At 50.3% G+C, this 27,534-nt stretch overlaps 2 protein-coding genes across 12 annotated transcripts in view; one reads left to right on the top strand and one right to left on the bottom strand.

The window, feature by feature from the left end:
* Positions 1 to 11,583, top strand: part of NUMB (NUMB endocytic adaptor protein) — a 184,291-nt gene extending 172,708 nt beyond the window's left edge. For 6 of the 11 annotated variants that reach the window (XM_040641678.1, XM_040641680.1, XM_040641679.1 and 3 more), the window contains 5 exons: positions 1,800 to 2,004; positions 4,080 to 4,373; positions 6,139 to 6,288; positions 8,423 to 8,662; positions 9,509 to 11,583. In XM_040641678.1, coding sequence (XP_040497612.1) covers positions 1,800 to 2,004; positions 4,080 to 4,373; positions 6,139 to 6,288; positions 8,423 to 8,662; positions 9,509 to 10,224 — 1,605 coding nt within the window. In that variant the 3' untranslated portion in view covers positions 10,225 to 11,583. The remainder of the gene's footprint in view (positions 1 to 1,799; positions 2,005 to 4,079; positions 4,374 to 6,138; positions 6,289 to 8,422; positions 8,663 to 9,508) is intronic. The other 5 variants (XM_008699974.2, XM_008699987.2, XM_040641686.1 and 2 more) reach the window with 3 other exon arrangements.
* A 1,824-nt stretch (positions 11,584 to 13,407) lies between these two features.
* Positions 13,408 to 27,534, bottom strand: part of PAPLN (papilin, proteoglycan like sulfated glycoprotein) — a 29,198-nt gene continuing 15,071 nt past the window's right edge. The window contains exons 14-26 of the mRNA XM_040641257.1: positions 26,823 to 26,903; positions 26,417 to 26,666; positions 25,334 to 25,457; positions 24,865 to 25,003; positions 23,318 to 23,795; positions 22,414 to 22,551; positions 22,108 to 22,234; positions 21,742 to 21,920; positions 21,052 to 21,189; positions 20,381 to 20,508; positions 20,157 to 20,265; positions 17,460 to 17,626; positions 13,408 to 13,929 (exon numbers count right to left, since the gene is read on the bottom strand). Of these exons, the coding sequence (XP_040497191.1) occupies positions 13,754 to 13,929; positions 17,460 to 17,626; positions 20,157 to 20,265; positions 20,381 to 20,508; positions 21,052 to 21,189; positions 21,742 to 21,920; positions 22,108 to 22,234; positions 22,414 to 22,551; positions 23,318 to 23,795; positions 24,865 to 25,003; positions 25,334 to 25,457; positions 26,417 to 26,666; positions 26,823 to 26,903 (2,234 nt within the window). The 3' untranslated portion in view covers positions 13,408 to 13,753. The remainder of the gene's footprint in view (positions 13,930 to 17,459; positions 17,627 to 20,156; positions 20,266 to 20,380; positions 20,509 to 21,051; positions 21,190 to 21,741; positions 21,921 to 22,107; positions 22,235 to 22,413; positions 22,552 to 23,317; positions 23,796 to 24,864; positions 25,004 to 25,333; positions 25,458 to 26,416; positions 26,667 to 26,822; positions 26,904 to 27,534) is intronic.

Consider the following 27,534-nt stretch of genomic DNA (forward strand, 5'->3'; position numbering starts at 1 on the left):
CTTCTTCTGTCTCTCAGACCTTAAGTAAGTCATAAAGCAGTGTAATTTGTTATCACTAAACAAAATCCAAAAAGTTCCCTTACATTAATTAAAACACTGTTTTATTGTCAAATCCTGGTCCTTCAGGCTCTTTGAATCTCCTTGGCCAGTGGTCATCCTATATCAGAATCACTGGAGGGCTTGTTAAAACAGTTTGTCAGCTGGGATTCCTGGGTGGCTCAGTCATTTAAGCGTTTGTCTTCGGCTTGGGTCAGGATCCCCGGGTTCTGGGATTGAGGGTCACACTGGGCTCCTTGCTCTACTGGGAGCCTGGTTCTCCCTCTGCCTGCTGCTCCCCCTGCTTGTATGCTCAGTCTCTCTCTCTCTGACAGATAAAATCTTTAAAAAATAAAAATAAAATGAAAATAGTTTGTTAGGCCCCACCCTCAGAGTTTTTCTAAATTCATTGGGTGCCAGATGGGGCTTGGGGTGGGTCTGTCTTCAAGAACTTCTGCCCTAGGCCTAGGAGAAATAATAAGCTTCTAACTCTGTTCTTGTAACAGAGCTGTTCAAATGCAGACAGGTTCTGCATTTGTACTCCCTCCTATTTCATGCTTCACTGCCCTACCCTTATATCATCCTCCTAAGAAGTTAGATGGAAACTCATGTGGATGAATAAAAAATAACTGTCCATTTTTAATAAGCAGTTTTGTGAATCTTACAGTTTATATTCGTCTGACAAAAGGCATTTCATAATTTCCTATGGTATCTGATATTGGCATATAAAATTCAGGGAAGTTACATGCTCAGAACCATATGTAGGAGTAGCTGCCTACATGGTGTGATTTTGAAAATTCCACAAAGGACTCCCTGTTCTCAAATATCTCTTCTCACTATTAGTGATGCCAGCAGTTACTGTATTATCTGTAATTTTTTTATTCCACAATTAGGGGTATGGTTTAAAATACAGATAGCCCTGATAAAAATAATCCATTGAGTTTATTAAATTTTACTGTAGGTTATCCAGTATATCTTTAAAACAATATTTAGTTTATATAAGTTCTTTTTTCCTCCCACACACAAATCAATTTTATCTGTTTAATTCCTTTATAAGTAGGGAGTATGGATGAAAACCTGCTTTAACTATTGCCTGTGTGTGGTTGGGAGGGAGAGTTGGAGTAAGAGAGAGCGAGAAGATAGGCAAAGTAAGGGAGAAAGCATCAAAGTGATGGGGGGCTAGAATGGGGAAGGGTGCTTGGGGAGGGGAGCATTTGGAAAGGGGAGACTGAGAAAGCTAAGCTTTCCTTTTCATATTTCCCCAGTCATCTCTGGAGTTGTATTTAGTTTATCCAAAGTTTTAAGTTTGCATCTTTTGTTCCTAGATATGGTGACAGTCTATTTAGGCTCCTGAAACTTGCCTTGCCTTTCTAGTAGTTTCTTAGAAATGCTTGGTACATATTACCACTGTTCCCCTAAATGACAAATGCAGGATTTGTGTCAAGACTTAGGGCTTCAGACCTTGAGTGTTGTCTCCTGAGCTGATGGCCGGAGCTAACATCAGTGACAGAGGGAGCCTGACTGGTAAGGAGGTCTCAGCGGCTGCTCACAAAAACCCAGTGCCCACTACAGTAAAGTATCATAAGCATTACCTAAGATAATTTATTCATTTAATTTGCCATATTATTAAATTACAATTTTTAGGCTGGAGTTTCCAACATTTTGCCATGTGTAAAAAACAGACTTATTTGTGGTCCAGGCTAATTTATAGTTGTTGGTACTGTAACTCTGAAAAAGTTTTTTAAACCTTCTGTTATGTACAGGGTGAAAGATTGAGTCATGCAGTAGGCTGTGCTTTTGCAGCCTGTTTAGAACGGAAGCAGAAGCGGGAGAAGGAATGTGGAGTGACTGCTACTTTTGATGCCAGTCGGACCACTTTTACAAGAGAAGGATCATTCCGTGTCACAACAGCCACCGAGCAAGCAGAAAGAGAGGAGATTATGAAACAAATCCAAGATGCCAAGAAAGGTACAGTCGGTTCTGCTACAACTTGCGTTTACTTGAGCTGTTTTTCCCTGCAGGTTAATATGTGGAAGCTCACAGCAGTAAGCTTTCTCACAGTCAGAGAGAACTCTTAGCGATACATGAAGACCTTCAAAACAAACCTGAAAACCTAAACAAAGGCCTTTCCTTTAGAATGGCTTGTTTGGTGGCTTCCAAGTTGTTTACTGTTTGCATTACCAGAAGCTATCTTGGGGAGGAGGCTGAGAATGCATTTGAAGAAGCTGCACTGAGGGAGCCTGACTGATAAGGAGGTGTCGGGGGGGCTGCTCGCAAAAGCACAGTGCCCACTACAAGGAAGTATCATAAGCATTACTTAAGATAATTTATTCATTTAATTTTAGCCGGAGTGATCTATTAAATTATAATTTTAAGCTGGAGTTCCCAACATTTTGCCTTGTGTAAAAACAGACTTATTTGTGGTTTGAGCTAATTCGTAGTCATTGGTACTGTAAATCTAAAAAAGTTTTTTAAACCTTCTGTTACCTCCCATGTTTAAAAACAAAGTTGGGGAGATCTGCATCCTGGAATGGACTTCTGATTCTGATGCATCTGATCTCTCTGAGAAGCAAATGCTAGCAAGGACCTACATCTTGAAGGAAGAAGTACAAGTTCCAGGTTTAGGCTGCAGAGGGCCCACTGATAGTGATGCTGGGTACAAATGCAGGCAGAGATTTCACAGCAGTGCCCTTTTTATTAGATGATGGCTGTGTTTAGTGCTTCAGTGAGAAAAGTCCATAGATTTTGAGAGGCTAACCCATCTTGTTCCCATAGTCCTGTTAACTTTAGTGTGTGATTTTGCAGAGTGTGAATTTTTTGCAGGTACACATGGCAGCATAGCAGAAATGCCTGTGCAGCCATTCAAGTTACTCAGGAGTCTGTCGTCCAAAGTCGGGTTTGAGTGTATTGGAGAAGTACGTGATAGGGCTTAGGGAAAATGCTTCGCATTCTTGTGTACAGCTGGAGTTGAAACCAACAAGGAATGTTTTGGAATTAAACAGTTCAGTTTAAATATACATTAATAAAATCTTGCTCATTTTTTACTATATCCTTTCAGTTCTAAACCAGCCATTTTAGAGAACACTGTTAATCTACTACTGACCCAAACAACTCTAATTCTTTTTTTTTATTTTTTTCCGTGCTTTTTTTTTTACAACTCTAATTCTTAAGCCAAAAAAAGATACATATTTTATTTGAAACTAAATTCTTATGATTTTTAAAAATTTCTTTTAAACATTTGTGCCAGATACCAAAGAATTTTTAAAAATGCTATTTTTATCAGAAAATTTAATATGTATAGCTATTATTTAGTGTGCTTCAGTGATTTTTCAGACTGGAAGCATATTCTGTAATACCACCCAAAAATGCTCTTTGTTACACATAGCGACTGCCAAGGTGTTTGAGTCCTGTAACATCTAGAGGATGGTGAGCGGAGGCAGAGATTTACCACAGTCAGAATGGGACTCAGCGGGTGCTCACAGGGAAATAGTTTTGTATTTAGGTGTAATCCAATTTAAAATTTTACCTCTGTATGCTTTTATTCTGATGAGCCACAAATGCACATTGTTTGTGATTTAAAGACTGATTTATGACATTCTTTAACATCTAATCTAACTTATACTTGCTTGAACCTTTTTGACTCTGGCACTCCCAAAGTCGTCTCTCCCCCAAAAACCAAGTGAACAAACATTGAGAACTATGAATCATCGTTCTTGAAAGGACGTCACATTAGGAGTTCGTAGGTGCTGGGGTTTTTTTTTAAATCTTGGTCAGTGTCTTCAAGTCTTAAGTTATGCATCACTGCAAGAGAATCAAAGATCTAATATTTGTGTCTTAGTAGATATGCCATGACATGTAGTAGGATATTAAACCTTTTATCTGTCTGAAATGTAGGAGATCTGAGCCCTGCTTCTAACCTGTCCTTTAAGAAACGCCGGGAAGGACATGGGTAAAAGGAACTAGGAGGGTTTTGAGTTCCTCGGCTGTATAAGCTGGAATTACTTGAAGACTGCTAAGGTCCTCTTTCTCTTGACTTTCTTGAGCTGAAACAGATAAGACAGTTGTTGGTTCATCAGTGGCCCCTGGCAGTGCTGCCCCATCCCCGTCCTCTCCCACCTCTCCCACTTCGGATGCCGCTGCCTCTCTGGAGACGAACAATCCTCATGCCATCCCACGCCGGCATGCGCCCATTGAACAACTTGCTCGCCAAGGCTCTTTCCGAGGATTTCCTGCTCTTAGCCAGAAGATGTCACCCTTTAAACGCCAGCTATCCCTGCGCATCAACGAGTTGCCTTCCACTATGCAGAGGAAGACTGATTTCCCCATAAAGAATGCAGGTAATACAGCATCCCCCGGACTCTCTGGTGCTCTAGCACTGAAGCATTATCGTCACTTCCGGTGGAGACGCTAATCCCATCGAACTAGCCACCCCCTCTCTCTGAGGCCGGTTGATGGTTATGTATATCTTGTGTTACTACCCACTGGGAGAAAACTAAGGTTCGTGGAGGGGGACGTGAATTGTTCATCTCTCTTCAACAAATAGGTAACAGAGCCACGATGGGAATTCGTAGACTGAGCTACAAGGTTTGCGGTTTGTCCTGATGGAAGTACACTGCCTCTCAGCCAGCCTGCTTCCAAACATCAAGGGTCTCAAGTTTCTGTTCTTATTCTACCATTTGGGACCCAACAGAGAATTAATTTAAAAGGCTTTGGAAACACATCTATTCAAATAGCATTACTGTCAGATGTACCAGAAGAAATGGATAAGTGCTCATTGTCCTTGTGGCTCGTTGGCTCCATACAGAGGAAACTCTAAACGGGTTTCCTGTTTAACTCGAAAATCTGTTGTTCATCAGAGACAGTGGGCTTGCTCACACATATTCATTACCTTTCAGAACTGCCACACAGGCCTTTGTGTGGCCCCTGTACGGCTGAGCCAGCCCTGGTAGCTCTGTCCTCATCATAAGATCCGGAGCTAAAGTGTCAGATCTGGTCAGTGCTTTTGTTGGGCTCTATTTTACTTTGCTCTGAGACATGTCGAGCCAGTGCCATAACAGGATATGAGGAAGCTGTGTTTCACTAAGACACTCCCACTGATGGTATATAAAAGTCCAGAGAGGTTTTTTTTTGACGGATGAGACTAGACCTACACAACAATTGGACTAGATGGACTAGATGATTACCAACTGTCTTTCCAGCTCTCAGCTCCTGTTTGGGGAAATTCCAGATGCTTTCAGGACCTTGTCTTCAGTCTCCCTCTGGAGCAGATGGGAAACAAAAACTATTCATAGCTGAGCAAAACAAAGGTTCAGCGCACACATTTTCAGCTTCCCCAGAAGTATCCCAGCATCAACATTAAGAACAAAACCTCTGGGGTCCTAGACCTCAGTTTGCTTTTTCATGTTATCACAGTTCATATACTTAATACTTTGGTGTTTTTTGTTTTTGTATTTTTTTAGATTTGGCGGGGGGGAAGTGGGAGAAGGGGCAGAGAGAGAGGGAGAGTGAGAATCTTAAGCAGGCTGCACGCCCAGCACGGAGCCTGACGCAGGCTCAGTCTCATAACCCTGAGATCATGACCTGAGCCAAAACCAAGAGTTGGATGCTTAACCAGCTGAGCCACCCAGGGGCCCCATACTTTGCTACTTTGGGAAAAAACGAGTGATGACATTGTCATAGCTTCTTACAGAGCAAAAGAGCTGCACTGGTACGCCTCATTTTAACCCATTTCCTGATGGAGTTACTAAGTGGCTCCAGAACTGTACTTAGACCTTGGGAACTAGTTGGAAAACAAACAGGTTGCAGTTGTCTTCCAGAAAGATCCAGCTAACTGGCACAAAAACAGAACACCAAGTTCTCGGTAGTTTCACATAGGAAAGGAAATAAATCTGGGGATTGGCAGGGAGGAAGATAGTCCTTAGTACATGAATTGTTGACATTTTATATCAATTTTTTGAAGCTGCTTTTATAGACCCACTTGACAGTGGAGACTTTTCCTTTCACAAATAAGGGTGCATTATAAAATGCCACCTTGTGTCATACTGTTATATTTCAGGATTATTCAGTTTTTCTGTCTGGAGCCATTTTCTATTTGCCTTGCAGTGCCAGAAGTAGAAGGAGAGGCAGAGAGTATCAGCTCCCTGTGCTCACAGATCACCAATGCCTTCAGCACACCCTCCGAGGATCCCTTCTCATCTGCCCCAATGACCAAACCAGTGACAGTGATAGCACCGCAGTCTCCTGCCTTTCAAGGTTGGTGCCCTCTTGACCCGTTCAGTTGTTCTCTTTGGAGCTTGTACTTATGGCACAGGCTCACTGACTCTAGGTTGGCATCCTGAGCTTCCCAGGAGCTGGTCAGACCCATTAATTTCCCTGTCTGATAATGTCTCAGATTCGTTAATTCGCCTGTTCCACAATGTCTTTGTGCTCTGTCCCCACTCCTGGGTCCTAGAGTGTCTGCATTCATCATTTTGCACGTACCTGTCATCTTTGCTCCCATTCTGTTAGGAGCTTTTGTAGTCCCCAACCCACGGCTTTATTTGCCACTTAACTGTTAAGTGTCAGAGTATCCAGCTAGTTCTCTAGAAGCAGCAGTCCTCAGAGTTGGTTCCAGTGTATGCTTTCTTTAGCAGAGTGGTTCTCAATCCAGTGCAATTTTGCCCCCTTGGGGGAACATTTGGCATTCATTGGTGACATTTTTGGGTGTAACAGCCTGGGGGGTGGTTGCTCCTGTCATCTGCATAGAGCCTCGGGGTGCTCCAAAACGTCCTTCAGTGCACGCAATAGCTGCCCTCACCACGACAGATTATCTGGCCCAGATTGTCAGTAGTGTCGAGGCTGAGAAGCCTGGACTCACCTAGTCTCCACCCTGTCACAAGAGGCTCATAAAGAAAAAAGGCATTTCTTTTGGCTCTTTAGTTCATTTCATCTACTATAACAAGTGTCCTAAAATTTGCCTTTGTAAAGGCATTGAGGAGATACTAAAAGTTGTTTTCATAGATGCCGAGTTAATAGTTGAGAGTCTATATATAATTTAAATTACAGACTTGTAGAATTTGAACTCTTATAAACACCATTTCTTCATTTCTTTTGAGAAAGAGCTCAGAAGTTTTGCTGTGGAGACAGTACCCCGTTCCTTTCAGAGGAAGCTACTATATGCTTTCCTTCAGAGAGTCTCTTTTTAATAACAACAACAACAACAAATCCATTATAATCATGTGCACCAAATGGCTTTTCATTTCATCTGACACATATTTACAATACCAATAATAGGCACAATTTATTGAACACTTATTAGCACAGTGCCTGCCACACCTTGGAAAGGACTCATGCATTTTCTCATCTCATTTAATCCCCACAACAACCCTTTGAGGTAAGCATTACAGTTAAGGAAAATGAGGCTCAGAGAGATTGAGTAAATTACCCAAATTGCACAGCCAGGATTTAAACCCAGGTCTTTCTGAATATCATACCTGTTACGTTCTGCTGCCTCTGTACCTATTTATAATGAGATGTACAAAACTGACTAGAACATAGTCCTTTCCCTGCTTTAAGGGGCTCCCAGTCTATGGGTGAGCTGGTCTTTTAGACGAGCCCTGGGGTAAATAGTACCAATGCCATAAGCATGGTTGCCTAGTCTTAAAGAGGGAATGATTCAAACGTAGGGCAGGGGAAGCTGCCTGCTTGTCTGCTGCATACTAAATATGATAGAGAGCTGGGCTCAGGAACAGAAACTGATGAAATAGATGTCTGGAGTAAAGGAGCAGGGTTAAGAGATTTTAAAAAAGAGAGAGGAAAGAATAGTATTACTTTGAGATAGTATGAACATTACTGAGGGGAAGAATCTTCAAAAAAGAGAGATGAAATTCTGTAGTGAATTACACATTTATTAAGCAAATGAAAACCTATACCAAGTTTGATTTCTCATTTATAGTATGAGTATACCAGCCTTACGGAGTTTTTGAGAGAATTAAATAGGATGATGCACAGTGAAGTACTATTAATGAAGTATTATTAATGATAATAAGGGATCATTATATTTAACCCATTGTTATTGTTGGCATAATTTGATCCTTTGGAAAAGTGGTAGGAGAAGGAAATGCTTTATCTACATCATTATGCCAAAGGCTAAGCTGTATCTAGAATAGATTTTTGCTGCTTGTAAGACAAAGCAGCTCTGTTCAACTTAATTGGGAATTGTTTTTCTAGGTTTCATTCCCTCTCCCCCTCTACACATATTTTCCTAGAACAGTCATTTGACATTTTTATCAGTATAGCTGTTTTAATTACAACCTCTAATTCCCTCTTTGCCAAAAGGTTTGTGTATCCATTGCAAGATGGCATGGTTATCCCAACACCATCTTTTCTGTCTTATCTGTTCCACCAGTATCGCACATTGGCCTGACCGACCCAGCTCCAGGGGGTCACCCGTCCACCCTGCATGAATTAACTCCATCGATGTTGTCTGCTCCCATTGTAGCTAATGGCACTGACTCAGCCTTCCATGTGCTTGCTGCTAAGCCAGCCCATACTGCTCTAGCACCCGTAGCAATGCCTGTGCGTGAAACCAACCCTTGGGCCCATGCCCCTGATGCTGCTAACAAGGGAATTGCAGCCACACATTCGGGTAAGGTGGCCATGGATGGTGGTGAGGATTCTGGGATCAGATGAGTGATGCCGGTTCAGCAATCAGCTATTTACCTGAGTGGGAACCAGGGAGGAATCCTTTCAGGAACAGTATGCTCCCCCCTGGAAAAACACTACTATTAGGAAAAGATGGTTAAGGAGAGGAATTCAAGAGATGAGACTCGATAGTTCTTAGGACTATGAAACAGAGCCACCCCCTAGAGCTTTCATAAAATACAGATTCCTGGGCCCTGCCTTGAGTCGACCACTGAATTTGGAGATGTGTAGACATGCCCGTGGCAGGCCTACAGGAAGGGCTGCCAAAAATACTTCATTTTTGCTTTTCTGTACTTTCCAGTTTTCCTACAGTGAACATTTGTTAACTGTAAAATCAGAACAAATTTTAAATAGTAATGAAGGCAGTTCACCTGAAGGATAACATGTGTCTTGAAGTGAGACAGGGGCCACGAGGTACAGCACAAAGTCACTGGTTATTTTCTTTCTATTCTGTTAAAGCAGAAGGTGAATCACCTTGGGCTCTTTAGGGCATGTGCAAGCTGGTTTCTGATGCTAGCCAGTTGCCTTCGTTCCATGCAGTCGAGCCCTATCTAGACAGCTTCTCAGTGTGGCCGAGACAGCAGCATGGTCTGACAGGTTCCTGTTGTCCTAAAACAACACTTCGTCGGCTGGTAATAGAGACTTTTCTCCCACCGGCCAGAACTGCAAAGTATCCCATCGGAGTACTTGTTCCACATGTTAGGATCATTCAGGTAACCAAGGTTATCAGGCAGGAAGGAAGCCCCAAAAGATTGATTCTTTTGTCTCTCTCCATCTTGTTCATTCCCAGGGACCGAGTGGGGTCAATCTTCTGGTGCTGCATCTCCAGGTCTCTTCCAGGCTGGTCACAGACGCACTCCCTCTGAGGCTGACCGCTGGTTAGAAGAGGTGTCCAAGAGCGTCCGGGCTCAGCAGCCCCAGGCCTCAGCTGCTCCTCTGCAGCCAGTTCTCCAGCCGCCTCCACCCACTGCCATGACCCAGCCAGCGCCGCCTTTCCAAGGGAATGCATTCCTCGCCTCTCAGCCCGTGCCAGTGGGTGTGGTCCCACCCCTGCAGCCAGCCTTTGTCCCTGCCCAGTCCTATCCTGTGGCCAATGGGATGCCCTATCCAGCCCCTAATGTGCCTGTGGTGGGCATCACTCCCTCCCAGATGGTAGCCAACGTGTTTGGCACTGCAGGCCACCCGCAAGCCGCCCACCCCCATCAGTCTCCCAGCCTGGTCAAGCAGCAGACATTCCCTCAGTATGAGACAAGCAGTACTACTGCCAGTCCCTTCTTTAAGCCACCTGCTCAGCACCTCAACGGTTCTGCAGCTTTCAATGGTGTAGACGATGGCAGGTTGGCCTCAGGGGATAAGCACACAGAGGTTCCTGCAGGCACCTGCCCAGTAGATCCTTTTGAAGCCCAGTGGGCTGCATTAGAAAGCAAGTCCAAGCAGCGTACTAACCCCTCTCCCACCAATCCTTTCTCCAGTGACTTACAGAAGACGTTTGAAATTGAACTTTAAGCAGTCTCTATGGCTTATGTATTTTGTCCGTACTTAGGCAAGGGCAGGGGCAGAGGTCAAAGGAGCAAAGGGAACTTTGTGTTCCCAATCAGTATACTTTTCACTAATCCCAAAGGTCCCAAGGAGCATGTCCAGACAGAGAGTGCTAGGAGAGGTGATTTTGAAAAAAATGGAAAAAACATTCCTAGAGAAGAGTTGTCTTGCAGTTAGGCTAAAGAAGTCAAAGAAATGTTGCCCTCTGTTCCCCTCCTCCTCCCTCAGCCCCTTACAAATCTCTGGCAACAGAGAGGCAGAAGTATCTGAACAGGAATCTGTATTCAAAGCACATTTACTGGAATATAAAACACAACGGGAAGCAAAACAATCTCCCTTTGTTTTTCAGGCCATTCACCTGCCGCCTCTCAGTACTGGCCTGTCTTAGAGATCAAGAACATGGTGGCCTGTGCTTGGGCTGGGGACGAGAGGCAGGCTGTGCCGCCAGAATTCCCAGGAGGGCACAGCAGCAGCTGCCCAACAGAGCTATATTTTAGGAGTAAAGTTGAGCTTCCACTTTAAGAATAAATATAAATATATATCCAAAAAAAGCCAAAATCTTTATTTTTATGCATTTAGAATATTTTAAATAGTTCTCAATATTAAAAAAGTTGTATGAGTTGTAAGTAATCTTGCCAAAGGTAAAAGGGTTAGCTGTAAGAAATTGTACATAAGATTGATTTATCAGTGATGCCTGTTGAAGTGGAGAGAGGAAAGGTTGGGAGTTGCAGATGGGATCCCTAGCTTATTTGGTATCGTTCATTGTAAGTAGCACATTGCAGCAACAATCATGCATATGACCAATACAGTCACTAGGTTGTAGTTTTAAAGAAAATGAAAGAGCAGTATTGTCCTGGTTTTAAACCTGTGATGAAATTCTAATGTCATTATTTTAATGGAATCAATCTAAATACACTATAGAGAATATGTATTTTCTTTTATATACTGCTGCAATTTATGTTAATCCTCTACTTAACACTAAGGTGACAATGACGTAATCACATCCATCTACGGGAACGCAGGTTACTGTGTTGGTTTGTCATGTGGGTCTTGGTGGGTTTTGTTTTGTCCTTTAGGTTTTGTCCCCACAAGTTTTGTGGGGATGGAGATTCTAGTTTTATTAGCCGTGTGTGCGTCCGCCCCCGTACTTGTGGTGAGCAGAACATCCCGTTGCCAGTTGTGGCCTCTTGACCTCTGGTAACAACGTGAGATCCCATCTCATTTTTACTTTTGAACGTTGGCCTTACAATCAAATGTAAGTTATATATATTTGTACTGATGAGAATTTATAATCTGCTTTAACAAAAATAAATGTTCGTGGTAGAAGCTTTTGCCCATGAAGGGCTGGTCTTTCCCCTTTTCTTTATTAGCAAATGTGTTCACTGTTTGTTAGTTCTTTTTGGTCTGTTCTTGCTCCATTCTGCTGCTGCTACAGAACTCTGATTTGGTGGCTAGATAATCTTTTGTTGGGACTACTATTTTTTATTGAAGTATAATTGGCGTACAGTGTTAGTTTCAGGTGTCCAGCATATTGATCCAGCAGTTCTGTACATTACGTGGTGCTCAGCACAATAAGTGTGGTCACCATACATGTTATTACAATATTATTGACTGTATGCCCTGTGGTAGACTTTCCGTCTCCATGACATATAACTGGAAGATTGTACCTCTGGATTAATCCCCTTCATCTATTTTGCCCATCAGGACTAGTATATTCTTAAAATTCACTTTTGTGTTTATACTTTAGGCTTTGGTTGATCCTAAGCATCTCTCTGATGTCAGATTCTTGCTGCTCCAAGTGTGGTCTGGACCAGGAGCATGGACTGCACCTAGGAGCTGAGTAGAGGTACAGACTCTCAGCCCCACCCTCCACCCCCCAGCCTAGTAATCAGAAAATACACCGGAACAAGATTCACCTTCTGAAAGGCCCTGTTGGAGTGATGAGTCTCAGCCTTGGATACATACTAGAATCACCTGGGGAGCTTTTAAAATCCTCACGCTGGTCCATACTACAAGACAGTTAAATCAAAGGCGGAGGGGGGGGTGAACACCCAGGTTGGTGGTTTTTTTTTTTTTTAAGTTCCCAATATGGAAGAGGTTGAGAACCACTGGTCTAGCTTGAGTGTTACTCTTTCCTCTAACCTTAGCCCACTACTCTGTGACTAGTTCTGAGAAGAGCTAGCTAACTTACCTTCTGAATGTGTTGCCAATTGGGGAGAAGTGGGGAGTCCAAGAAAGTAGCCCTTAGTTTCCAATTTGTATAGCAAAACCAGCAAAACCATGGTAAATGGAAGGGGGTCCTCTTCTGTATTTTTTTAAGTGGGAAGAAAAAAATACCTCTGCCCTTAACCCATGTTTCCTGTGTTGAATGAGAGGTAGACCACAAAGTATCACTCATCCCTGATGCAGTTTGTCTCCTTTCCAGCCCGTGTGTTGGAAATAAGTCAGCTTTCCCTGTAAGGCCTATCTTTCCTATGTCCCAGAATAACCTGTCAATCACTTAGGTCCAGCCAGTCCTCTGGAGGATGTATAGAAGGTTAAAGTGGAAAGGGCCCTGGAAGCTCATTGAATCCAGGCTCTCATTTAGCAGCGAGGAACTGGAGGTTCTGAGAGATGGAGAGGGACTTCTTCCAACTCAAACCATTTCTGAAACCACTTCGTTGTTAATATATTGCCTTCCCCTTCTTTGCTCCCCTATTGTGCTGATGCTTATTTTTAATAGTCTGGTTCTGCCTCACAGATTCCTGCTTGGGGAGGAGAGGCTCCCAGCTGGTCACTGCACATAGGAGGTCTGTCAGCTTGATACAGGAGTGAGGGGACCCTCACAAGCAGGCTCTGCATGTCGGCCTCAGGAGGAGGGCTTCGGGCACTGGCTTCCTGAGGAGAGAAAGAAAGGAAGGAGCTCCCCCAGTTCTGTCGTGTTCTCATCATCCGCTGCTGCTCCTTCATCCCACATCCCTCTCCTGAGCCTTACGTGTCGTATTTGACTTTGGCAAGAGCTTTCACAAACATGCCGTTAACTGTACGTACAGGTTGGAGCTGATTGCCATACTGCCTGGAAGGGTGAGGTGGACTAGAGCAGTGGAGCATCGTTTGACCCTAGATGCGATGGGAGTTCTAGCAAAGAAAAATTGCCTGACACGGTAGGAATTAGTGTGCGCCGTGTGAGATACATGTTAACTTTGAAACCATTATTACACAGCTCCCCACCCAGCTTTAAATGAATTGAGAACCCTGATACCTTACTTTAGAACCCAGTGAATTGATCCTGTATAACAGAAAATGCTAGAGGGAAGCCATAAAGGGTGTCCTTATCCAAGCAGATTCCTCTTGACCGCTGCCTGCGGTGCCGGAGAGGGAGGTGGGTGCCAGCTTCTGCTGCGGCGCAACACGGCGGGGGGCCGGGCTGCAAGGACCCTTCTCTGAAGGGTAGAGCCCTTTGCCAGCCGGAGACCACAGCCCTAGAGTTGTTCAGGACCGGGGCTGCAGCACGCCTTCATCGCTGCTGCCAGACAGGCTGCGCGGGAGGCTGGAAGCGGGAGCAGCTAGCACAGCAAAAGCTGGCATAATACTCATTGCCGCACAGCTGGGCCTGCAGGATCAGATCGCAGTTGGCCAGCTCTGGCCGGTCCACACACTCCCTGCTCAGGTCCCTGGGCTGGGTGGGCAGTGCTGCGGAGACAACAGGAGAGACAAAGGGGTGAAGACACTGTGGAGGCGGAAAAGTCCCACCGACCCTTTCTTTGCCTTAAGAGGAAAGCAGCAGAACTGCCAGATTTCCAAAAAGTGCAGTTGCCCTGTAGTCGGACGCCTTTAACACCTGTGTGCGTCCCCTCCCCCACCCCCCGTGGGCCCCCTCTGGGCATGCAGTGGTCCCGCAGCCTCAGCCCAGCGCAGACTCTCAGGCATTCATGACCCAGGGTGACACAGCTCTTGAAATTAACTCCCTACCCTTGCTGTTGTGACCTGAGGAGCTGAATGACAATTGCCTTAGCCCCTGGATTGGGAAGGGAGGGTGGGGGGATCAGCCCTAAGTAAAATTTTGAGTTGGGCTAGAGCTGTCCTCTCTTTTTCTCTCACTGCTGATTTCCTCTAACCGCAAAAGGTTTGTGCCGTCAGTAGCCCGTTTATCTCAGTCACTTCGTTGCCCATCTTCCCAGTTTTCCCACTTCCCCCCGAGAGAGCAAGCGCGCATGAGGCAAGGTAACTAGGAGAACAGCCTAACACTGCACTAAGCACAAAATGCTGGCTGCTGCCCCCTCTGAATGTGCTAGGAGCTTCAGTAACTTAACAATCACTGTGAGAGGGGCGCCTGGCTGGCTGGGTCTGTAGAGCGAGTGACTCTTGATCTCGGGGTCGGCAGTTTGAGCCCCACAGTGGGCACGGAGATTAAAAAAAAAAAAAATCCCTGTGGGTGTTTTATTCCACTGCTTCATCTTAGGGCTGAAGTGGCCTCATCTAGTTAACTTTCCTTTTCTTTCCGGAGAGGGCTCTTCTGACTCAGCTGGGCTTAGGCCTGAATAGCACCTTCCCTAAAGTCAGACCTCGTGGGGCTCATCTTCATCTCCTCTCCCCCTGCTTCCTCCCAAAATACAACAAAAAGATTATACCTGAGTAGTCTTAGTACCTGATTCTGTACAGGTGTGAAATAGCAGTATAATGAGAGTACTAACTACAGCTGATCCTTAAACAGGGGTTTGAATTTTCACTAAATATTGTACGGTACTGTACCTGTATTTTCCTTAGGATTTTCTTAACGTTTTGTCTAGCTTACTTTACTGTAAGAATACAGTATATAATACATATAAAACATGTGCTAACTTATCAGTAGGGCTTTGGTCAACAGGCCATTAGTAAAGTTTTGGGGGAGTCAAAGTTCTGTGTGGATTTTTGCACAGAGGGTGGGGACCCCTCATCGCTGGCTCAGGGGTCAGTTGTACCTACATTTATATAAATACCATTTATGCATATTGTTTTAAAAAAAATCAATAACTTTGATATGGACTTTCTCTCAGCAGTGGCAGCCCCGGGGCCTGTCAAGGGCCCAGAGGTTAGGTGCCCAGCATGGTGGTTAAGCATGTCAGCGCTGGAGCCGGCGCCAGCCAGGTGACTTTGGCCCAGTTACTTCAGCGCTCTGCCTGTGCCTCCTCACGTGAACTGGAGATGGGAACTGCACCTTGGGCACACAGTGACCATGGCTAAAATTTGAGTGCTTCACCATATTTTGCTTCATAGCCTCATTCCGTCTCATTCAGAAAAGTGAGTGAGCCCCTATGTTTTATCTCTACAGTATTTTTCTGTTTCTCACCCCGGTCTTTTAGGCAAGAAGGTTGGCAAGTCCTCAACAGAAGCATGTCCTTTACACCAGAGCAGGACTAGCTCAAGGCCCGCTACCCTGACATTAATACTAATTTCAGTTTGCCATCAGACCACGAATCAGGCAGCGAGGCAGCCTCAAGCAGTGAGACCCCACAAAAAGCATAATCAACAAAATGAAATAGGGGAAAGACAGCTTCTAGTCAGGAAAGGTGCCCACAAAACAGGAGGTGAGCAACACTTATCCAGCAGAGGGCAGGAGAAAGGTGTCCTGTCCAGGGGGCAGGTCATGTCAGACATTTCGGCGTGCGACCACACATCAGCAGGAGCCCCACCAGACTTTGCCATCAAACAGGTTTCTGATTATAATTTGGCTTCCCATGTAGATGTGTCTACAATGAGCCACAAACATGAACATGTCCTCTGACAGCTCTCTTTCTCACACAAATCTGCATTCTGGTTTGTCTCAAGTCTCCTAAGTTTGGTTGGTATGTAGACAAGAGATCAATCTCCTGGGCAGGGCGGAGGTGAAAAATGGCGCCCGAGGGTTAGCGCTTTTGCGAAAGTCATGCTTCCTGCACACCTGCACTCAGTCATCAAGCCAAGCACATCACCCAGCTCACATCACACTGAGCTGGGTCTTGGGGACTCAAGTCAAGTCCCAGTGGCTGTCCTAAGGAGCTCAGAAACTGGAAGCCTACATGTCAGTCTGATTCACTAAGCAACATTCCTACCACAGACCTTCAGCCTCCAGCGCTGGCCACTTCCCACGTGCAGCGTAGCAGGCAGGAGGCAGCAGGCCCAGTACCCCTGGGTATAGCAGCTCTCCTGGTGCAGTGCTGCGGCCCTGACCACTGTGAGCATCCAGGCAGACAGCACAGGAGAGGGCTCCTGAAAAGTCTGCTTCAGGCCTCATGAGAACCGGCAGTTCGGCCCGAGGCACTGCCCTGCTGGTCAGTCAGTGACCCCAGACCAAGGACCTTCCTGTCCCCCTTGCCCTCTGGCTTGACTATAGAGCTCTTGTGAATCCAACATTAAACCACAGTCTATCTTAGCAATGCTGAGATGCACTGATTTTCCCATCGTAACAGCTCTCAAACTGGATTGCATCTAATTGTGTCCCAGCACTGTGTCATGTAACAGCTCTAGCAGCATTTCTGTCTTAATGCTATGAAACTGTTTTACAACAGAGTCCTTGGGTCCACTGATACATAACTCTGAGCAAGAGCTGGAGAACATAAAGCTAAGATATCAAACTACAGAATGATGCAAGTAAAATTCTGCCCAGTTACGAGTATTATCATTTAAGGAAAACAATATTAAATATGAGGACTAGGCTCTAGTCCCGCTTAGCCCCTGATTTGCTGTGTGACTCGTGGGAAGGTCACATAAGGTCTCCGGGTATCTGTCTCACTTGTAAGACGGGTGATACCAACCCTGCCCTTTCCTTCCTGGGCTATATGGTCCAGAGTCCTAAAGGCACTTTTCAATCACAGCACCATTTTTTTGCCACCCTGATTAGAATGGACACATGTAACGGTCTGCCTTGAGTATTATAGTGAAATTCAGGTCAATCCTATTTCTCAAAGTCAGTAAGTCCAAATGATATTTGATATCACCTATTAGCTGTTACCAGATGCCCATCATCGGCACCATCTCCTTCACCCACAGCACAGCTCCCTCAGCCGTGGTGCCGCCCGCTGCACATGTGAGGAGGGAGGCTCGGGAAGGTTGAGTCCCTTGCCACAGGTGTTGCTACCAGGAACTGGCAACGTGAGCCAGGACTCGGGCAAGAGCGCCCCAGACCGCAGAGCGTGCCCTCCCCCGCCTTGGGCAGCACAAAGCCAGCTCTCGGGACAAGCATGTCCCTGGTGTCGGCCTCTTACCCGGCGCGATCACCTTCACCTCGGTGCTGCGGCTCACGGCCTGGCTTCCGCGGTAGGCGCTGCATGTGTAGGAGCCCTCGTCTCTGGCCTGCAGCTTGTGGATCAGCAGTGTGCCATCCGGGGACTGGTGGACACGGTGCCCGTCAGCCCGCACCGGCAGCCCATTCCTGGAGGGGAGAAGACACTGGGAGAGCTGGCCAGGGCCCAGGAGACAAAGGGAGGAGGTAATCATTGTGGACAGATGACCCTCAAGAAAGAGATGGGTCAGGGTGTCAGAAACAGCATTCTCAGAGCAAAATAAAAGTGAAGTCAACTCACCCTGACTGAGCACACTGATCTAAGTTAGTATGAATTTGCCTCCTGAGCCACAAAGGAACCCTGCTCTCGCTTTTCATCAACGAAGGTCTTTCAAGCAGTCATGAGGTGCCAGGCCCTGTGCTAGGTGAGGGACATAGCGCTCCCTGCCTTGAGGGCATGGGGCTGGGGTACAGGCGTTTAGGGGTGCCTTCCCTGAGGAAGTCAGAGGAGGGAGGGAAGTGGACACAGCCTAGACAGGAGTTTGGCCTGGACCCTAGGGGGGGTGCAGGGGGAGGGCTAAGCAAGACTGACCAAGTTTCGGCCCTTGGAAAGGCTCGCCAACTGGGGCAAGGACAAGCCTGAAAGCAGACAGCAGGAAAGTGGCCACGGCAGACATGCACACATGGGTGAAGTTCAGATGTGCGAGGTGGGGGCAAAGAAATGAAGGATGACAGAGGCTCCGGGCTTGGGTTATTGGGTAATAGTGGTGCCCCTCCACCATTTTGCATTTTGGGTGTCCTGAGATACCAGGGGGCGTTGGATTTGATGTCTAGATCCAGACAGTGTATCAGCACTGGATGAGCCTGGAAACCACATGCCAACAAGGTTACCCAAGGTGAAGTTAGACCCCAGGACCACGGACAGCCCCTGAGGTGCCCCAGCCTCTGAAGGATTGGTGTGAGAAGATGAGCCAGCCAGAAAAACAGCAGCAGCAGCCAGCAAAAAGAGGAAGAACACCAGAGGACAGCAGTTTCCTGGAACCAAGGGGAGGGAGCATGTCGGAGGCGCAAGAGGTCAGCGGAAGAACACTGCAGGTCATGTGGGGATTGATATTTGTCCAAAAGATTTGGGAACAGGGCAATATCCCTGGAGTGGGGGTGGACGTGAGCTGCTGTGAGTAGGGAGGTCAGCAGGTGGAGACAACCACCATGAACAGCTGTGCACAAAGGGGAGACTCCAGATGAGGCCAGAGTCTACAGGGACATGCAGGGTCAGAGAAGGGTATCTTTCGTCTTGCTTTGAAGAGGGGAGGCCTGAACATGTTTACTGCTAGAAAGATCAGGGAGAGGCCACGTTGAATATACAGGCCTGGTAGAATCATCGAAGGCCGGACCTGACCAGGGCAGGTCTGCATGGAGCACAGCCGCTCAGAAGCCTACAGAGGCTCCTGGCCACCCTCCCTACTGCGCGCAGGCCCCTTCCCATCCTGACGTCATCTGCAACACTCACCTTTGAGGCTTGGTCAAGAACAGCCTTCCCCTCCTCAGTCTTCAAGGCCCAGCCAAAGTCACGTGTGTGGCCACCCCTTCCTTGATTCCCCCAGAGAGGAGGCAGCCTCAGTCCTCTGTGCACAGATGGCACTGAGGGCAAACCTCTGGAGCTCAGGGGACACTGGGTCATCTCCTGTCTGGGAGTATCTGGGGGGCTCAGATGACACCACGATCCCCGGAGCCTAGGCTATTCCTGACATACAGTCAGGAGGAAGGGGGCAAAGAAATGTTTGCTGAAAGAATGAATAAAAGAGCAACTGATCTGGGGTAAAAGACCACTGAAGTCCCCAAAGCTGAGTATAGCCCCGTGGTTCTCAACCCCACAGGCAGATTATGCCACCCAGGGGACATTAAGAGACGTCTCTAGACTTTGTCAATTGTCGTGACTTGAGAGGGAGTCCTCCTGGCATCTAGTGGGTAGACGGCCTGCATGCTGAACATCCTACAGCACGCAGGACGAGCCCCAACAATCAAGAGTCATCCAGTCGGGGCGCCTGGGGGCTCAGTCAGTTAAGCGTCTGCCTTTGGCTCAGGTCATGATCCCAGGGTCCTGAGATTGAGCCCCTCATTGGGTTCCTGCTTAGCGGGGAGCCTGCTGCTCCCTCTCCCTCTGCCCCCCCCCCCACTTGTGTCCTTGCTCGCTCGCTCTCAAATAAAATCTTAAAAAAAATTATCCAGTCTGGGGCGCCTGAGTGGCACAGCGGTTAAGCGTCTGCCTTCGGCTCAGGGCGTGATCCCAGCGTTATGGGATCGAGCCCCAAATCAGGCTCCTCCGCTATGAGCCTGCTTCTTCCTCTCCCACTCCCCCTGCTTGTGTTCCCTCTCTCGCTGGCTGTCTCTATCCTGTCGAATAAATAAATAAAATCTTTTAAAAAAAAATTATCCAGTCTGAAATATCAATAGTGCCGAGACTGAGAAACCCTGGTGTAGCCCAACCAAGAGAGAGCAGTCCTGTGGGGCCTCATCGTGTCGGGAAGAGGGTGCTGCCGCCCCCTCTGCTGGAGGCAGGAGTTGAAGAATGAAGGGCGGGAACCGCAATATCCCTGCAGAGAGGTGGGCCACCTCTCTGGCCTGTACAGCTTCGGGTGTGAGGGCCTGAGGGTCAGGCCTGTGTGCAGTAGAGCCTTACCTGGACCATCTGATGTTTACACTTTCTCCTGCCACTACACACAGCAGCCTGGCCGTGTCACCCTCTGGCACCATCACAGTAGAGGGCAGCTCTGTGATGGTCAGCTCCCCTAGTAGGCCCAAGGAAGGAAGCACTGTTGGCCACTCGTCAGTCCTGCCCCACCTGTGCCACCTGACCTCAGAGGTCACTAGCCCCACTCACCCTTCTCAGGACCGCCACCTTACCCAGAACTCTGAGCTGGACCCATCTCTGGTCTCGGTCCTGCCCACTGAAAGCAACACAGGCGTAGAAGCCACTGTCTTCCACAGCAACATGGCTGATGACCAGAGAGCCATCGGGCTGCAGCTGGTGTCTAGGGACAAAGAACAGTCAGGTGGCTCCATCCCAGGGGGCTGGCAGGGTCTTCCTTTGCCTGGGGAGGGGCTGAGTGGCCCCTACTGTTCCGTGGGGTCTGAGCAAAGGGCCATCTGAGCGGAGGCCTTGAGGCCCTCCAGCTGCTGGCACTCGCGTTTATTCGGAGCTGCCTGACTTTTAAGCCTGACAATAAAAAAATCATTTCAAGTTTCCAGATACAAAATAATTCTGGTGTGGGTTTCTAATTCTTGCTATACTCACTCCGTAGGCTCAAATCTCGGTTCTGCCACTTAGGAGCTGTGTGGCGTTAAGCTCCTGTGTGTGAAACGGGGATAAAAGAAGCCCCCACCTCAATGTGGCCCATCGCCTCTGTCCACTAACCATACTGACCCAAATGGTGGTTTGCTCAAGGAGCACTACTGCTCCTGGAGTCCTGCAGGCCTGACCAGAGGGGTCACCTGGCAGCTCCCTCCCCCAGGCCTGCACAGGGTCAGGGGCTGGGGGTGGGACAGGAGGGCTAAGAGAGGAGCTGAACACAAACCTGGGGGAAGAGAGGGGCTGCCCGTCTCTCTGCCACTCGATGGCTGGGGGTGGGAAGCCCTCAGCACGGCAGGTCAACCGGATCCGCTGGCCTGGTTGGGCGTCCACTACCCCAGGCTGGTTCCTGTCCAGAAGCAGCCTGCAGAGCGAGCACCCCACAGCCATCTACACAAGCCCCCCTGCCCCCCCGGCCTTCTTCTCTCCTGCCAGATTGAGCTTCCTAAAAGAGCGGCTTTGTTCTGGTCAGAACACCACCAACAATGACCTGGAGCAGTCTAAAAGCCACCTCCGGCTTCCCTGCCTTCCCCACCATCTGCCCCCACTGCACCAGAATCTTGACGGTCACCTCCCTGCCCTCTACCTCTGCTACTCGGTCCTCGACTTGGGCCCTCCAGCCCTCTGCAACCCCTCTATAAACTTCCTTCCAGGCCCTCGCAGGCCCTCTGTCTCCTAGTGCTTCCTTCCCTCAGCCTGTGTCCTGGGCCTCAGACCACCCTCAACTGTTCAGGGAGGGGCAGAGGGCTCCCCTTCCTCCTAAGAGGCCGTGCTCAGGGAGCCACGTCTCCCTCGTCCTCACCGGGCAGAGCCCTGTGACCCACCCACCCTCCCCTCCTTTGCCACGGAGACCCCCATCACCCCTGGCCGTCCAATGGGGCAGGCTGAGAGCAGGACGGCACTGCTGTGCTGTTACCTGGTGGTGGGCCGAGGCTGCAAGGAGGATGCCCATAGGCTCCCTCTGTCCCCCACTAGGCTGGAGTCCCGAGGACTGTGGCCCTGGGCTGGGAACCTGGTCTGAGGGAAGTGCCTTGGCACAGCCTCAGACAGCACGGCCACATCACCCCCTGTCATGAGGCCAGGAGAAGGGGTGAGCTGTGGGGAGAATGTGGTGGAAGGAAGGGGGGGCCATGACGTTGGCCAGGGACACGTGGAAAAATGAGCACCACCAGGGGCAAGACCTCCACCTCGGCCTGACTGGAGCACAGGTCCCTGCCAGCAGGAAGGGCCCCTCCAGTGTAGGAGCCCGCTGGCTCAGGCCCTCCCAGCCAGGGCCTCCCACCTCTGTGACACGGAGCTGGATCTTCTGAGAGTCACGGCCTGGCCTGCTGCTGCCACAGCTGTAGATGCCAGCATCCTCTGCCCGTAGGGGACTGATGACCAAGGAGCCGTCGGGCTGCGGCTTGTGCCTGAGTGAGGAGGAGGGGGCCTGAGCTGTGGGCTCCTGAGGACAATACGCCCAGCCCACCTCAGGCCCCAGCACACTCCTCCCAGAGGGGACTGTAGCCCTGCTTGCACCCTCCCATCCCAGGGAACATCAGGGGGCTGCCGCTGGCGGGTGTGGGGGGGTCAGCTGCCACACACACACCTGTCAGAGGAGATGGGCTGCCCGTCTTTCTGCCACCTGGCGTGGGGCTCCAGGGAGGTGTCATCTTGGCAGAAGAGCCGCACCAACTGGCCCCGGGCCGCCTGTACCAGGGACGGCTGCAGGCCCGCCAAGCTGACCCTGGGGAGTGGGGGGTGAGGACCTGCACTGATGGCTTGAGTGCCAGGACTGGGGACTCCCCCTCATCAGGGTCCCACCACAGAGAGCTTGGCGCCCATCCTGTCTCTGGCACTTTCGGGGTCAGAGGGTCCCCTGTGAGGCCAAGCTCCAGAAGTCCGTGGCCTCGGGACTCCCCCCTCTCCATCCTCCCCACCATGCCCTTGGACGCTGCTACCTCAACCTGGTCCCGTGATAGCAGCAGGGTAGGTGCAAAGCCCAGCGCATGGAGAGGCCGGGGAAACACCGCTCACGCCAGGTACATGTGGGGAACTACACCACGTGCTTGACTCCTTTGGAATTTAAAGTTTCATTTATTTCATTTTACTCTCCCCAAAGCTCTCATGACACAGTCCCAAGACACTGGAACCCACGCTAAATCTAAAAGAGAGTATCACCATTTTACAGGTCAAGAAACTAAGGCTTGGAGAAATTGGAGGACTTGCCGAAGGTCATGAAGCCTGTAAGTTTTTCCCACCAGACAGGACCTGGGGTGTACGAGCAAGGTCTGACCAAGATGGCAACACCATCTACTGGCAAGTCTCCTGTCTCCAACGCCAGCTTCCCCATGCGTACGATGGCAGGAACGAGGCCCTCCAGGCAGGGCTGCTTGGAGGACTTGAGGTTAGGGATGGGGAGGGAGGGCCCGAAGACCTCAGGGTTTAGCTCCGACACATGCAGCCCCTGGCCTGGGGTCCCTAGCCCCTGACCTGGGGGAGGGAGGCCTCACCTGTAGGAAGAGCTGTGGGAGGGCGGCGCTGGTCGCCCGGCATCTCCGCCCAGTCCAGGGGCACTGGGCCCCAGCTCCCCGCCCCAGGGCCATCCTCCGAAGACCTGGCTGTGGGACTCCTCCCTTGGCCCCGGCTCTTGGTCTCGCCTCCAGAGACCACCGGAAGGCCAGGGCTTCGTCTGGACTGTGGTCCCTGTCCTGTGCCAGCCGGCCTCTTGCTGGCCCCCAGGACTGCCGCCGGCGCCGTCTATGCGGGTGCTCTGGCCAGAGGCCCCGGGCTCGGGTCCTCGGGGTGCAGGCTGAGGCCCCCCACAGCTGCTCACGCACTCCTCCTCAGAGGCAAAGTTATTGCCGTTGCCGTGGCAGCCGCCGTACCAGAAGCGGTTACACCGGCCCACGGAGGGGACGAAGTACCAGCGGGCAGCCCAGTCTGTGCAGGAGCCGTGGGCGCTGGGCAGCAGGCACTGCACAGGGTAGGCTGAGGGGACAGGGAGGGGGAGTGTCATCAAGCCGCGGACGCTGCCCAGCAGAGCCCTGCCAACAAGGACCCACCATCCCCTCTGCCTCAGACTTAGGAGCCAGGCCCTTCCCAGCTCATGGGACGTCTACACCCCTGCCCAGGCGCCTGACCTGGCACTGGGGGCAGAGTCCACTCCCTGCCCAGACCTACCTGGGCTCCAGAATCAGCCCATCCACCTCCACCCACAGAACTAGAGCCCTCCAGAAGGTCCGGGCCATGAGCAACCTGGACTGGCCCCCTCGTGCCCCTCTCCTCCCCATGCCTGACCCAGGTCCCAAGCGTGCACGCACAGAGCAGTCTAAGGGCTTGGCTTTGACGTGCTTAGCTCAGGATAAGACCCCAGCCCTCAGCTCCCAGCAACATCTGTGAAGATGCCCAGTGAGGGGCCCGCCTTTGTTCCCAGGACCCCTCACCAGTCTCGCACCCACCTGCAGCCGCCCCCGCCTGCCCGTTCCAACCTCCCACCTCCCCAGCACAGCCTGCTCTTCCTCTCTGTGTGACTGTGGCTGGCCCTGCTTAAAGCCCACCCAGGGGCCCAGCCTCCTGCCGACCCTGACCACCAGCCCATCTGGCTTTTGAGCTCCCCATGACAGTCCCTGGCAGTGCCACCCACACATTCCATGCTCTGGCCTCAGGTACCTCCCTCCAGGACGCATCCAGGCAGGGTGGGGACACCCTGTCCATGCTGGCCTGACCACCATTCCATCTCTGCCTCTAGAGGGGGCCGAGCTCCGGGGTGGGGGATGGGCAGGACACGCCCTCCTTTGTGGGGTCCCTGCCTACAGCTCTCCCCGACTCCCACAAGCAGGCAGGTGGTCTCAAGTGCAAACTGTTGGAAACGAGAACAACATAGCACCGTTCTCTGACCCAGCACCTAGTAAGTGATCAGTAAATATCTGAAGAAATGAATGAATCACCGAGCTAGTAGGAAGCTCCCTGTGGGGCTCTGTGCAGGTGTGGGGGACCAAGGGGGACCAAGGGGGACCAGAGCCTACTCACCACGAAGGATGGAGGGGCACCCACTCACCATAGCTGGGCTGGCCCACACAGCCTTCCCCAAGAGGGCCAGCAGCAGAGGCCACGTTGTCATAGCAACAGCCGAACTGGGAGCCCCGGCACTCACTGGGCTCATTCTGCTGAGCCTGGGACTGGTGGGCCTCGGAGGCCTGGGGAGGAAGCCCAGAGTTAGGATGTTGGGAATAGGTCTGGCTCGTGGTAGGGACTCTAGGCTGCCTGGGGAAGGAGGACAGGAAGAGGGAGGGACAGAATTATGAGCCCATGATGCGCAACCCCAGCCCCAGGGGAGATGAGGCCAGGGCAAGATCAGATGAAGCCCCTGCACACACACACCCCCACTCCAGCCCAGATCCATCTCAGAAGCTCTGTGGGCTGGCAGCCTTCAAGGACCTCCTTTCTCCAAAGCCCAAGTGACAGAGAGCCTGGATCATAGCGGCACTGAGCAGGCTTGGGAGCTGGATTCCTGGCCCATCACTTACCGAGGAAGCCACCGCTCTTGACCCCGGCCTTCTCCTGGCGGCGCTGTCACTGTTGTAAGACCCTGCACAGCCAGCGTGATGGGGCCCCTCAGCCACAGACACCCCATCGGGACAGCACCCGTACCTAGACAGGCATCACAGAGCTGTCTCCTCACCACCCACCCCCGATCCCCAACCCTTCCAGGGCCCCCAAGCTGCCTGCATCCCAGGACCAGGCTCCGAGGCTCCCCAAGCTGGGGGCTGAGCAGCGAGGATCCAAGCGGGAGACCGCGTGTCCCTGCACACAGGCCGTCCACCAACCCCCTGAGGCTGCCAGGGAGGCAGCAGTAACCCAGCAGGCAGAGGCGGAGCCCTGATACCTGACGGATCTTCAACTGCACCCCCCACCCAAACAGGGCGGAAACTCGCCGAGCCTGCGCACGTAGCAGGTCCCCAGGGAGGTTGCACAAAGTCACAGCAGATGGACCCCAGCGCTTGCTTCAGCTCCATCGGCCAGCAGCGGGGAAGGAAGGGATCAGGGCACCTTCCATGCACCAGGCACCGTGGGACGGTTCTGTCCTCACAGCAACCTTGGCGGTGGCCGTCAGTGTTCCCACATCTCAGCAGAGGAAGCCAAGATCAGAGAAGTTAAGGAACTTGGCCCCATCACCCAGCACACGGCCGGTAAGTGGCTGAGCAGAGACTCCCGCCCCGCCCCCCAGACTGCTGGCCCCAAAGTCTGGGCTCTCAGCACTCCAGCACCAGAGACACTAGTAGACTGGTTTGGATCTGAAAGCTAGAATTATACCCATGTGCCTTCCCAGAGCCTCAACAGGCCGACTTCTGCAGCAAGAGCGAGATTTTTTACCCCCATTCTGCACATGAGGAAGATCAGAGACAGAAAGCCGAGTCCCCAAGACCACACAAGCACAGAAGCCAGAGACACCTCCAGAGTCCTGTTCCTGAGCTCTGCAAACCCCACCCCCACCCCCTTCTCTGTGCAGAGTCGCAGGCCTCCCCGTCAGATACCAACCGCGCCCATCCCCCCCCCCAACAGCACACACCTTTCCCTCTCCGACCTGGTGAAGAGGAAGAGGCCCCTACCTGCTCTGCTGACATGAGGCTCCAGGGCAGCCCTGCCACTGGGGCCCAAGAGATGTGGTGTGGCCATCAGGGCAGCACCCATAGGGGCTGTGTCTGCAGTCTTGGGGTGCCAGGCCAGACCGCAGGGGCTGCCGGTGTGGGGACTGCGGCAGAGAGGGGGCTAGGCCTGGCAGGTGGAGGCCCTGGGCTCCTCTGGGATTACCCTGGACCGAGGGTTGCTCCTGGGGGAGCCACCAGTGGTCTCTGGAATCTAGAAAGAAGGAAAAGACACATGAGGTATCCAACTGGCTGCTCACCTCCATCTGTCCATGCCAGACCCACCTTCTCCATCCCCCCAAACCACTTGCCCCACCTTCAACCTCTATCTCCTGGGCTCTGGGTTGGGGGTTTCCATTGAGCTTCTCACCTGAGGTGGGGGCCACGTGAGGGCCCAAAGACATCCGGGGATCCCTGGGGCTGGCATGCACGTCCTGAGTGCTGGGGACTTCTGCAGGGAGCAGGCAGGCAGGCCTGAGCAGGGGCCACCCTAACCTCCGTGTGCTGTCACCCCACTGCTCAGGCAGGGCCTGGGGCACCCAGGACAGCAGAAGTGAACATTTCATAAAACACGCTTCCCATGTTTCAAGAGTCTTTAGTCACTTAGAAAAAGCTAATGTTACATGTTCAGCAAAAGAAAAGCCAGATATAAAATTAGTATCTATGTTTGATCCCAACTACATAAAACAAAAAATGATACTTATAGATGGAATTGATGAAAAGACAAACAATCCAATTAAAAAATGGGCAAAGTGGGGCGCCTGGCTGGCTCAGTCAGTAGAGCATGTGACTCTCGACCTTGGGGTCATGAGTTCCAACCCCATGTTGGGTGCAGAGATTACTTAAAAATCTTTAAAAAATAAATAAATAAATAAAAATGGGCAAAGAACTTCAATAGACATTTCTCCAAAGAAAATAGACAAAGGGCCAATAAACACATGAAAAGATGCTCCAGTCATCGGTCATTAGGAAAATGCAAATCAAAGCCACAAGGAGATACTCCTTCACACCCACTAGGAGGGCTCTAATCAAAAAGGCCAAAATAGTAAATATTGGGGAGGATGTGGACGAACTGGAAACCT

This window comes from Ursus maritimus, unplaced genomic scaffold, assembly GCF_017311325.1.
Source record: "Ursus maritimus isolate PB19 unplaced genomic scaffold, ASM1731132v1 scaffold_25, whole genome shotgun sequence".
In the NCBI taxonomy this organism is placed as follows: domain Eukaryota; kingdom Metazoa; phylum Chordata; class Mammalia; order Carnivora; family Ursidae; genus Ursus; species Ursus maritimus.